The following is a 14,126-nucleotide window of genomic DNA, read 5'->3' as shown; positions in this document are numbered from 1 at the left end:
TATCCAAGGAAAAAAGATCAAGATGCTGAAATTACATCACCTTTAGTTATAGTCCAAGCACATGTTAAATGTATAGAGTTCTCTAAGAAAACCTAATTTCTGCATAGCTTTCCAAGAATTCAGGCCTAATACTCCTAAAAAATATGCTTCGTTGATGTTTTTTTTTTCATCTGCTGCACTATTTTTTGTTTTAATTTCATTTGCTGCCCTTGATTTTACAATGGACTTAATACTTAAGCCTTACCTCAAAGTGGTTTTATTTGGTGGCTTCCATTCTAACTTGCTATCTACACAGCTAATTTCACAGAATTAAAGTTTGAGGAAACATTCCTGCAATCCAGATGTTCCTCATTGTTTATAATCTCTTAGTAGCTGTTAGTAAGTTAAAGCTGACTAAACTGCCTAAAAGACAAATGTAACACCTCAAGGAGCCTTTTGACACAAATGCTCTAAGTATTTTTAGACTCCATTAAGAGCTTGAAACATTGAGAATACACTCAGTCTCAAAGCATATCATTGTTCTTTTATCAACTTTGTTATATAGCATATAGATGATAATTCAGGTTTATAAAGAAATTAGTAGAGCTGTGAATTCATCTAGAAAATAGATACTGATGGTTTAATATCATAAATTTGTTAAAGAGCTTAAATGAGCAAACATGTAAAAGTACTCTATAAAACTATGAAACGTTATATAAATAAAACTGTTATATCTAGTAAAAATATGCATACTATCAATCTACCTACTAAATCAACAAAAGATTTAAAAATAAATGGACTATCCTCACTAGAACTCCCTGTAAAATGGGTGACTCTAGGTCTGGGCCACAGAAAACACAAGGTTTGGTCTGAGAGCTTTTGTCCCAGAAAGCAAGAAAGTACTCTAAGAAAAATGAGGTCATTGTCAAAAGGGCACAAGAAGCTGGTGTGTACTGGTTCCCGTGGTCAGATCTGTGAATTTAAGCATCAAAAAAAGCATAATGATTCTAAAATATTGAACAGCTAGACATTCCTACATTCATAATATTAAAGACAAAAACAAAAAGGTGGCAGGGGGGAGGTTCACTTGTCAGCACTGGAGATGACTGTTAAGCCAACTCCTTACTCTGGAACGCAGTAATTAAAAGGAATGATACACTAACCCCATCTTTTGGAATTTAAATTTATCCTGAGAAAAATAAATAGAAAAAATGAGAAAATCACCATTCTGTAAATTCCAGTAACATTTAACCATTTTAGTCAAGAATCATCAATTGATGCCAAAAGGTAAAAGATAGATGGGGAACAGTATATTTGCTCCTTTGAAATTATTCATCCCATAAATTACTTTCTAACTATAAAAGGGAAAATGCACCTTTAATAAGGAAACATTTATTACCACTTTAACCAAATGAAAAACTACCATCACTAACATGGGGCATTCTTATAACGTGTCCCCTGATGTGATAGCATACAGCATCTAAGTATCATACCTATCAAACAGTTATGTTAGAGTTTAACCTAAATCCCCCCCAAAAAAATTTTTAAAAAGTAACCTAAATCCCAACCTTTAGTCCTAATTTTGCGCTTACAGTAAAAGGGCACAGAGAAGCAAGTTGATAGACACGATGAAATAATCAGATGGATTCAGAAGATGGATTCAGAACCTGGACTCATTCTTCAAGCAAGACAACTGGTTTAGTTACAAATGAATCTTCTGAATTGTATGTAATGTGAATTTTATTTCAATAAACCTGTTTTTAAAAAAAGAAGTTCTAGGACACTACAGGGATTACCACCTTCAAATAATCATCCCCCAAACAAACAAAAACTAGATGGGGAAGGAGACAGGCAGACAGCTCTTTAAAATAAACACATGGACAAGTGTCAACAATTTTAGAACTTAGGTGATAGAAATACTGGTCTTTCAAACTTTCTCCCTGTTATAAAGAATTCCTTAAATGAGTTTAATGAGTTTGTTTCATGATTCTGAAATGTTTTACTATGGAAATATTTTATCTTCCTTAATAGTTCTGAGAAATGAGATTTTAAAATCTATCAGTCTCCATGTGCTGCTACATATCCAATAAAGAGGATGTGAGATGCAGGAAAACTCAAGACAGAAAGCCAACTCTCTCATCATTCTTCTTAGAGCCTCAGTGGGTGACACGGTGGCTCATTAGCCAGCCCCACCTCTTGTAGCTCATCTGGGTGAGAGAAGGGAAGCATAGTTTTTGGTTCTGCTTCTAATAAAGTACCTCAGATCTTTTTAAGTAGCAGGCACAAATAGCTGATACAATTTTGGAGCAATGGGGACTGGGTTTTAAACCAGATTCCACCAATTACTATCAATGTGACTTGGGGCGAGTCACTTAATATTTCTGATTTGGAGTTTCTCACCTCTAAAATGAGAATTCTAGTACTTTTTAAAATGGTAATTATAGACAAATACCTTTCAAAGTGCCTGGCACAAAGCGAACACTAGCAAGTGCCCTCCCAGTCCCTCTACCACCATTCCTACTTACTAATGCCCCGGGTCATCACACATATGGCACAGAATTCCTAACTAGGGACATCTGTAATCTCCTAATGATGTTTCCGCACACTAGTCACAAAGATGAGAACATTCAAATATTGGAGTATGAAAGCAACCATTTAGAAATCAAACTTTCCTCGGTAAGTAAAATCTTGTAACAATTTAAGAAAGCATAGCTTAAAATGGGGAAGAGAAAGCGGACAAATTTCTAGGTCCTCAAAACCCATGTTTATTGTGTAAAAATCTGCAATATTAGACTAGATACACCTAAAATGAGAATTTTCCAAATATAAACATAATTTTTATTAAATTATTGGACAAATTTTTGATTATCCAATACTTGTAAGCACTAACAGGTTTTCACGTTTGTTTCCAACTTTAGATTCACCTTTGACTACTGTTAGGAAAACTAAGTACTAAATAAAAGAAACACAAAATAAAAATAAAAATAAAAATAACTGTAAACATTTATATAGCACTGTGCCAAGCACTGTTCTAAGTACTTTATCCTGACTCAACTGGTTCTCAGTTATCTCTATGAGTTGGTTACTACTACTAGAATGATTATCTTAAACCATAAGAAACTTGAGGCATGGTGTGAGTAAATAACCCACAGATATTAAATGGCAGACCAAGCATTTTCAACCCAGGCAGCCTGGTTCCAGAGTCTATGGCCTTTGCTACTGTATAATATTTCATACATTCCCCACCAACATTCTCATCTGCCTACTACTCAAACAAAAAACACCAACCAACTCATATTTATGATTTTCAGCAAGAAACAATAAAACATTCTTTTTATTTTTACAAATGCACCAACTAAGTGTAAGCATATAGCATAAAAGTCACTTTGCACAAGACAATTAAAAAAAAAAAAAAAAAGGCCTCAACCTCACTAATGAAAATCCTATACTCCCATCCACTTCAGCAACTTCAAATAGAACATTTCTTCAAATAGGGCCAGGAGACATATGGCACCATTAGTCATTTTTATTTTAACAGTAACTAAAGATTTCTAGAGCAACTCTGTAATTAGCTCTTATGCTTCCCTCATACCCGTATTTCCCCTACATCAAAATGCTGCATGTACCACAGTGCCAAACATAAGTTTGCTTTGATTACTACTGCTGGCCAAATCCGAAACCACACTATATTAAAGCTAAACAGCCTATTTTAAAAGGAGTTGAGAAACAGGCTTTAAGCTGTTCCCATCAACAGCAATGTGTACAATCACACTCATTCTCATTTCAAACTTTGGAGTCTCTCTTTTGTCTAAACTCTAATCTATTTAGGCATTTTCAGTAAACAAACATTAAGCTGAATTATTTACAAAGTTAGAATTCCACACATTCCAGCCAGAGCTGCTTTTATGTGAGAGTAAAACACTGTTGCTGGCAATGCAGGGGCAACTTAAGGACAGTATCTTTCTCTACCCTCTCATCTGCCTTCCCTTTCCCCAACCCAGTTAAAAACTAAATCCTGAAAACTGCCAGGGGACCACCTACACAGCTGTGTGTGGAGTCCCTCCAACCCTAGGTTTCCTTCTTCGGTAGCAGGAATTTGGTAGATCTCTGAACCCTATGGAATGTACAGTTTTAACAGAACATAGCAGTGCAGAGTCTAAGTTAATAAAGAAGTCAGGTATTCCAAAAGTATTCACACCACTAAATACCCAGCTATGAAGGAATTATGTGGTGGCCATTAATGAGAAATGTATGAGAAACAAAGCCCCCTACCTTACCTCTAAGTCTGCCATTTTAAGTATTCATTATCACAAACAATAGAAAAAATATATATACCTTCCTCCCACAGTAACTTTTTCCCCTAGAGACTTTTCATTAAAATTTGTTGTCTAGCAATCACTAAGAAAATTACATTCTGACAGAAACAAGCTAACATTTTCTCTTACAACAAAATTATTATTGTGGCTTCATTATAACCAAAGGTGAATGTGCAACATTGGCAATTTCAAATAAATGAACCCTGCAAGTCTGTAATTCAAGGGTTTGAATAACATATAGTCAGTGCTTTCCTAACAGCAGCCAATATATTCTCTTTCGTAATTCAGATTTAAAATGCATCATATGCATCATACTTGCTTCAGTCCCACCTTTAAGGAAATAGACACTTAAATTTCAAGAAGTTTGACTGGATTTTGACAACTTTTCAAGAAAAGAGCAAAAGGAATAACTATAACTTTGGAAAGTAAGGGGAAAAAAATAACAACTCTACATTATTAAAATCCTGATTACCCAACCTACCAGGAAAACGTTATCACTCTAGATTGGTACGTGTTTTGAACAGGGTACAGAAAGAACAATTCCCTGAGGGATCAGAACTGAAATTTTTTATGAAACAACTTTTCTTATACAAAATATAAATTATTGTTGTTTCTTTAAACAGAGTGTCCTAAATAAAATTTAATCTTTCTAAAATCCACTCAGGGTCAACATCAAGGAATCTGTCAATGTGCCTTCTTATATGATGGTATGTAGCTGATATGGGACTTCAATTATTTGGATCAAGAATGGGATTTATAGGTTCTGGATTATAGACTTTTCTCCAAATAACTGACAATTCTGTAAGTCTAGAAACATTTAAATTTAATCACATGAAAAACTCTAAAATACATCATGCACCTTCCCTGATTAGGTAAACAGGAAAATTGTTTTCAGGCCCTACAGAGACATTCAGGACTCATGAGACTCTGCAACAAGGGGCCTCCATAAACACTGCTATTCTGGTAGCCTGCTCCTCTGTGGTCATGTCTCCTACACTAACCAAATGCCTTGCCTCACACTTGCTGTTTTTAACCTGCTCTTTATGGTCATTCTTCTCATCGCTGATTACAACTTCATTTTATAAAAGTCTTAATCTCTAAAGGGGAGGTAGGTGAAATAGGATAGGGATTAAGGAACATACTTGTGATGAGCAGTGGGTGATGTATAATGTATTAAATCACGGTATTGTACACCTGAAGCTAATATAATACTACTATATGTTAACTATATTGGTATATAAAATAAAATAAGCCTTCAATTCTCAAATATGTTCCACCTTTTATAGTTTCAATTTTGTAAAAGGTGTCACCATTTCTGAATCTCTCAAGCTGTAAACCTCACAATCATCACAATTCTCCCCTCTCCCAACCCTTCCAAATCATGTTAGTGCCAAACCAAATCAATCTATACCTCAAAACAATCTCTCCAACCGGGTTCTTCTTTTCCATTAATCCTCACCACACCACACCTTAGTGCAGGGTTTCCCATCTTGCTTTAAGGTAAAAGACTCCCATGGTTGATCTTCTGAGTCTTTCCACCCTTCAGCCTTCTTTTCCTTAAGAATAATCATATCTAATCAGGTCACTTACCTGATGAAAAATTACAACTAGCTCCCAAATGCCTAAGGAATAAAGTCCAAATGCCTTAACAGAAGACTGAAGACTTAAAAATGTGATTCCAACCTACTTCCTCAGGATCTCATTTTCAAGCCTCCCACTCATCAGCAAACACTCAATATCCCAACCTCTAAGAAAGAAGAAAAAAGAAAGGAAATTATAAAGGATATGAAAAATTAAGAACAGGTAGGCTTTCTTCTCCTATAGTAGCACAATGATTGCCCGTTGCTTTTCCTTGGATTACTACTTGTGAAAATGTCTACTCATTATGGCTTCATTTTCTGACACATTTCAATGTTTTCAAAGATTCTGTTTCACTATAGGCTAGTTTCAACAGCACTGAGTACTTGTTCTAATTTATTACTTTCTTCATGAAATTCTTTAGCTTGAAGGTAAACATTTCAACAGAAATGCCACTCAGTGGTGCTTCCTTTCCTGTTATCATCAGAATTCACATAATAAAATGAAAATGCTTCTTCAGATACTCAAAGCACCTTTACCTAACAGACTGGATTAGTCCGGTGAATGAACTAGTGCCTTTACTATGTTTGCTTCATGATTTTTTACAATTAAAGCTAAGTGTCTTATATTCTCCTAAGCACATTCCTCTTGAGAATCATATTTTCTATGAACATCCTCCCATCACAATTTTTCCAACTTCACTATCTTCTAATTTCATAAGCAAAATACCATCTGTACTACCTAGGACGCTTGCTCAATTTTCAAATGGTTCCTCTTCTTTTTTCCATATGAAATGTTTAGTGGACTGATTCATTCTCAAGAATCAAACCTCTATTTAATTTAATATTTAATACTTTACCCCAAATTTCAATTTTGGGGATAAGAATCACTCTTTTCTTAGGCTTTTTGATTTCCACTAACAGTGTCCTTTGTCATGGCCCTATCTCACAAAAATATACATAACATAAAAAAAATTAACTAAGTCTCTGATTTTGATTTAACAAGATTTATTTTAACATGACAGGTTAGTGAATCAAGAAAACAACGAGCATTATTGAAGATATTGGGCAGTGAACTCAAACAAGTGACTTACTTTTGCACCTAAGCTTTGCAATGTAAGGAACTTAAAAGAAAAAAATTAGATTGTAAAATTTGTGAATGACAAAGGTACAATGTGTTTACTTTATTAAAGTGATGTATATCCACTGTACAACTGCCCTGACCTAACATGATGAAAGAGATGTGCAACTGTTACGAAAAAAAAATTTAATCCTTACATATGTAACAGAAGAAACAGCTCATTTTTTAATAGACAAAAAAAATACTCTAGTGACACCTGGGTGGCTCAGCAGCTGCCTTTGGCTCAGGGTGTGATCCTGGTCCGCAGATAGAGTTCCGCATCCGGCTTCCTGAGAGGAGCCTGCTTCTCCCTCTGCCTATGTCTCTGCCTTTCTCTCTGTGTCTCTCATGAATAAATAAATAAAATCTTAAAAAAAAAAAAAAAAAAGAATACTACTCATCCTGAGTTCTAGTGAAGGCTTTTTGATTTACAGATAACTAGCTGTTATCTCTTCTGAAATGAGCCCATCAAGTACTTTTTTGTTTTACTTTGCAGTATTCAGGTTCCACTCCAAGAAATAAAGTATATTAATTAATGACTCGAATGTAATTTAGTCTATTAGTCTGACATTTTTAAAAATAGTCTTTTCAAAATCTTTTACCCTAAAAATGATCTTTAAAAAGCAATTATACCTTTTTACTCTAAGGAAGGCTTTCCCAACTACTTTATTCCAGAAATAATGATTGGATACAATAAAATTAAGAAAAAACAGATAGGGCAGCCCCAGGGGCCCAGCGGTTTAGCGCCGCCTTCAGCCCAGGGTGTGATCCTGGAGCCCCGGGATCAAGTCCCACATCAGGCTCCCTGCATGGAGCCTGCTTCTCCCTCTGCCTGTGTCTCTGCCTCTCTCTTTCTCCCTGTGTCTCTCATGAGTAAATAAAATCTTTAAAAAAAAAAAAAAAGAAAGAAAAAAGAAAAAAAAACAGATAAAAAAGTTCTAAAGGCAACAATATTTTCTAAATCAGCAGAATCAGAAGATTAAAAATACCCTGATAAACAGCTAATGATATGAAAGGCAATCTTTGGGACATACAAAAACTTTGCTTCAAACTAGGCACCAAAAGCCTTTGAAGATTATGGTTCTTAAATGGAACAAGCAGACTTTTAAAAGTTGAAGTAGTAGCTCACAAAAATAGTAAATGTAAACATGTAAAATGAAATAAATGTAGATGTATAGTGCACAATTCAAACGACCCTTAAACAGACTTAGGAATCATAGCTATGTGATGTGTAAAGAAACAATTTAGTAATTCTAATTATCTATTGGATTAAAAATAAATCAATTACTAGACAAATTTTTAAAAGATCATACACTCTCTTTTCTTCATATACTCTCTTTTCTTCTTTATTTTCTAAGAAATAATGTTAACCACACACATGCCAGAACATGAATCTAAATATCTAGACTCTTACAGGGTAGAGATTAGAGATGATCACAAAGCTGGTTTTCAAGACACAAATGCATATAAATAACGGAGGGGCACTTTCTTCTTTATAATGCTAAAACTTTAGAAAAATGCTTATATACAAGTATTTTTTAAATAATTCGCTTCAAAACATTGTAAGCAAGCATTTTTAAAATAATCCATTTTCAAATATTTAAATATTTATTGTTTGTGAAATACTTTATAATTAAAGACTACCAATAATTCTGTTAAAAGCAATAGGAAGTTACAGTAAGATTAACCTTTTTGCTTTTAAAATAGTCTTCCAATTAAACAGCAGACATGCATTTATCTCTAATTCTTATGAAAAGTCCACTAAAAGTATAAAAAGTTAAAACAAACAAGGAAACAGTACAGGTGGGAAAATAATTGACACAATATGCCAACAAGTTTTGGTACATAAATGAAAACTGGATAGAGTACGGGTAATCAATTAGAGAGAAGGAAAAACTAACATTTAAGTGAGAAACTGGATCCATGCTCAGGCAAAGAGGGAGGTGGAGGGGAGGAGCATGATAGAAATACAAGACTGGTTGATAGCTTGTGGAAGAAGCAGTAAGACTTTTAAGTACCCTCCCTGGCCTATGGAGGCAGGTGACGGACCCTAACATAGGTAGTTTAATCCCTGAAGATATTAAATCAGAAAAGTCTTGAACTCAGGAAAACTGATTAATACAAAGAGATTGTATTGAATAAGCCTACATAGTGCACACTGTTTGACTTGCAGCCACATCACCCCAACCTCTGCCTCTGTGGTTACTTTGCCTCTTCCACTTCTGTCTGTCAAATATCCCTTGTGCACCTCTAGTAAGGATATTTAACACTGGATTTAGAATCCATCCATATAATCTGAGATGATCTCTTCACCTCGAGATCCTTAATTATAGCTGCAAAGACCCTTTTCTAAATAAGGTACATTTATAGGTTCTGGGAATTAGAACACAGACTTATAATTTTTTTTTATTATTATTTTTTTTTATGATAGTCACACACCCAGAGAGAGAGAGAGGCAGAGACATAGGCAGAGGGAGAAGCAGGCTCCATGCACCGGGAGCCCGATGTGGGATTCGGTCCCGGGTCTCCAGGATCGTGCCCTGGGCCAAAGGCAGGCGCTAAACCGCTGCGCCACCCAGGGATCCGACTTATTATTTTAGCAGCCACCATTCCATCTACTACATATAATTCAGCCAACACGTTAAAAATGAAGATATCCTATACCCTTCCCCAGAAAGCTACTGTAGGTAAATGTGACCTCATCAAAATGAGAGTGAAAGCCAAGAGAAAATAAGTCCAAGAAACAGAGGCTACTGCAAAGGGAAGAAGCAAGGGGAATTCCCAGAGCAGTGCTAAAGCAAACTCCAAGTGCATACCAGGGTAAAGAACAACCAGTCTAGATTGTACCAAGATGGTCATGGAAAACGTAATACTGAGAAGGGTTTTAAAAAAAAAGAGACAACTGTTACCTCCAGAAAACAAAAGTTGTAAGAAAGCTAAGTTGAAGAATAGAAAAGTATTATTTTCATACATTACTTTGTTCAGGAGTGAATGATGTTTTACATTGAATACTGATTTAGCTAAAAGTAATAATATATGAAAGTGGAAGGACACAGTATGGGAAGTATGGCAGCAAAGGAAAGTGATAATTCCTTAACTTCCATAAAAGGTATCTAATATTGATTTTAAAAGTCTAAATGTTATTTAAGACATGAAGGTAAATACAACAGATGTAAGAATTAAACACAGTTACCTCAGAAGGGGGCAAAACAAGGGGCAGAGAGGGATGGGGAAGAGCACTAGCAATTTTATTTAGTCACAGGTTCCCTTTTGAAACTCTGCTCCTATTACTTTGAAAATAAAACTCATTTTATGCCCCAAAAAAGAAAAGGTTCTCAGAAAAGTGTCTTGTTCAGGATCATAACATAGTTAAGAAATATCTATCACAACACTTTAAAACCTTGTATACCTTGCAGGAATACGGAAATTCTTGAAAAGGGATTCTTAAAAATAAATTCCCAAGTTCTGAGTGTTCCTAAGGAATAAAACAAAAACAAAAACCAGACACAACCAAAAGCACTCCTAATGTATGTTCATGTAATGGATCCAACCTCTAGTTTATATTATTGCAATCCTATCCAGCTTCTTAATATAAAACCAGGGCTCTTTTTTGTTTTTGAATATAAGACTTTAATGCCACAATTACAAATAACAAGTATAACAAGGTAAAGGAGCTGAAGACATAATGAAGGTATTTCCAGATTGGTATCCTGATAGATAGCCGCCAATGAATTTAGTTTACATGCAGATGGACTCTAATTGTAAAGATTTCATAATATTAGGAATACAAGATAAAAAGGCTACGCTCTGACCCATTATGCCCAGGAAAGGGGCAATGAGAATTTCCCTAAAAGTCGTTCTGTCCAATTGTCTGAGAAGGGAAAGAGCATCTTTGAAGAAAAGGTGCAATAGCAATGGTGCTAAGAAGAAGCAAAATATGAGAAAAAAGGAAAATTTTATTTTCTACTTAATTAATATCCTTCTTTATCCATTTCATTAATCTATGTCTTATTTCTGAATAGTGTTTTGGCATGTTATTCCCACTATTACTTTCCCTCCTTCTCTTCAATTGCTTTACAAGTGCACTTAGTCCAAGTAACTCACACAAGTTTAATGATCTATGTCCTACATGAATATTACAGTTACATCAAAATTCCCCCCCAAATAGGGCAGCCACTTAATTTACCTCTTACTGTACCTAATATAACTGATGATAACAGGCAGTGTAGACATACTAATTCAGAATTTTTAAATCTTGTTTACTTATTTACTTGAAGTCATCTATCTATCTGAATTGTAAGACTTTAAAAGATAAAAGAATAACACCAGGTACAAATAGGAAATATTCTTGATATTAATCACTGATCCAATTATAAATATTTTAGTACGTTTATATTATTTAGATGTAAAACCAAGCCCAGTCAAAAAAAAAAAAAAAATGAGTCTGGCTGTTTTTCCATAAACATGAAATCAAAGTGAAAGCACCATTTTTAAAGGAAATGTTCCAAGATATTGTTAGTATGGGATAAGAAGTTCTAGAGACAAATTAGTTTTACAGCAAAGCCACTTTGGTTTGACAATGAAGTAGAAACAAAAACAGTCAAGGGCAAAAGTATGAATGGTAAGTAACAAAGGCAACAATGGTATTGGAAAGAACCCATGTTCATGATTTTCATAACTCATGAAAAAATAATCCTAAAGCAAATGCTTCTATTAAAAATCATTCCAAAGCGAACAGAAAAAAGAAAAAAATAGTAAGTCTTTTTCCATCTTCCCACTAGCTCTTTCTCATTCAATGATGCTGGATCTTTCTCCAATTTTTGGAGTAAAATGTCCCTCATGAGAACACAGCAGGTTAGATTTTTTTAACTAAAAAAGTAATCCCCAAACATAGTAGTCATGTGTTTATAATCAATCCTGACACTTTAAAACAGCAGTACCAGTGAGCTTCGTATTATATATATAATTAAAAAACAATTTGGTGGGGGTGTCTGGGTGGCTTAGTCAGTTAAACATCTGCCTTCAGCTCAGGTCAAGAACCCAGGTCCTAGGATAGAGCCCCGAGTCCAGCTCCCTGTTGGGGGGCGAGGGAGGGTGGCAGCGGCGACTAAATTCTCCCTCTCCACCCTGCTCGTGCTCTCACTCTCTCTCTCTCTCTCTCTCCCTCTCAAATACATAATATTTTTGAATGAAAAAAATTTGAATGAATAAACAACAACAACAACAACAAAACAATTTGGGTCCTTTAATATACAAGAGATAGACAAAGTTAAAATACCTTAGAAAACTTGTGTCAAATTTACGTAAAATGGCAACTTAATCAAAGAACTTGAAAAATACTTCAGCCCTAGGCTAGCATGAAATTCCTAAATGCTCTCCTTGCCAGTTTTAACTGGCAAACCAAAGACAAACAAAAAACTTACAACAGAGACTCCTGTTTCCTGACTGAAGTACTTTTTGAGGGCAATAGAAATTAAGCCATCAAACACACCAGCACTTTGCTTTAATTAAAAAACAAAACCAAACAGCCCTTTCGAGAGTAAAGCACATTTCAGAACTTTTCACCTGGTACCTTTAGAAAGGCAACTATTGGAGTCCACAGGTCAAAAGGAGTGGAGAAGCAAAGTTATCATGCCAAAGATCACGAAGAGTATTTACAGGCTATCGCTTCCAACCAGTCAAACATCACCAAGCAGCCTCCGTGCAAAAGATGACCTTCCACCATGTTCCCCAAGGCTCTGATCCTTCCTATTTTAGAAATTACAAGCCACCACAATTAACTCTGTGGGTTAAAAGCTGCGGGTTGAAGCTGTATCCCTCACTTAGGTTTCTATTCTCCAAAGTGCACAAAAGACAGGATTTCAGATGGTAGAGATCCAATATCTCTAAAAGATTTATAGATAAATCTGTGGTTTTAGATAATTTATAATTTATCTATAAATTTGTCAATTTATAGATAAATTGTGGTTCCTGAGTACTCACAGCAGGGGTATGTATGTCACCTATAACTGGCAACCTCCATACATACTGAATAAATCACCATGAAACTTAAGAATCCAAACCTTTAAATTTATAGTGTGCTGTTTCACCCCAAAACATTACTCTAAGAGCTAAAAGTCTGATGCACTGAATCCTATATAAAAGTCTCACCTGTTTGGCTTTCAAGTTCTTTCCAGTCGAACTTTTTTCACTTGTACTTGCATCCATTCCTCTCAGAACACTGATGAAATCTTTCTTGGAAACAGTTGATATCAACTTAGCACGTTTTCTAATAGAGCTTCCAGCTTCTTTAACCTTTTCATCAACATTCTTTTGATGCTTCTGTACAGCATTAAATAACTGTACCACACCCCTAGAGAATATAAAATGACCAGAACAACACAGTTAAGTAACAGTTACACTAGAATACAAGTCATGAGGATAAGAACAATAGGTTTTTACTGCTTAGGAAAGAGGCAAGCATTTAATAGGCACTCAAATGAAAAGAAGTGAATCTGAAAAAAATGAACATACATTTCAATGAATGAATACAAATTTCTGAATAAAGAATAAATATATGTGGACTGATATGTGATTTTTCTTCACAGCTTTCATCTTTCTAAATCAACTTTTGTGCAATTATAATGAAAAACTATTTTTAACACAAACACCTATTTCTCAAAATGTAATTACGTAATAACTGAAGGCATCACAATGTAGTGGAAAGAAAATGGCCTCTACAGTTAGCTGCCTAACCATCTGACTCTAGGAAAGGTTTTCTAGGTTTCAATTTCATCTATAAATGGGAAAAATAATACTCAAGTAGTTTATAAAGAAGTTATATTATCTGCAACTCTTCTAAAACTAATCTTAAAATCCTATTTTAAAATGAAATAAAAATAAATAAATAAATAAATAAATAAAATGAAATAAATACTTGTTCTATAGTTAAGTTCATTCCAAGAAGAATTCTGAAGATTAAGACCTCCAGCATCCATTACGGTAGCCATGAGCCACATGTAGCTAGTGAGCCATGAAATGTGGCTGGCTGTTCCAAATTGCAATATGCTCCAGGTTGAAAATACACACTGAATTCTGAAGACTTAATATGAAAAAAGAGAATTTTAAAATCTCTTGTTATTAATCTTATTAATC

At 34.8% G+C, this 14,126-nt stretch overlaps 1 protein-coding gene across 2 annotated transcripts in view; it reads right to left on the bottom strand.

The window, feature by feature from the left end:
• The window catches only part of RRP15 (ribosomal RNA processing 15 homolog), a 49,599-nt gene that overhangs the window by 19,101 nt on the left and 16,372 nt on the right, over positions 1-14,126 (bottom strand). For both annotated transcript variants that reach the window (XM_025991313.2, XM_025991314.2), the window contains exon 4: positions 13,143-13,344. In XM_025991313.2, the coding sequence (XP_025847098.2) occupies positions 13,143-13,344 (202 nt within the window). The remainder of the gene's footprint in view (positions 1-13,142; positions 13,345-14,126) is intronic.

Source organism: Vulpes vulpes, chromosome 5 (assembly GCF_048418805.1).
Source record: "Vulpes vulpes isolate BD-2025 chromosome 5, VulVul3, whole genome shotgun sequence".
Lineage (NCBI taxonomy): Eukaryota > Metazoa > Chordata > Mammalia > Carnivora > Canidae > Vulpes > Vulpes vulpes.
The sequence above is the reverse complement of the archived record's forward strand: the minus strand, read 5'-3'. Positions and strand labels throughout refer to the sequence as shown.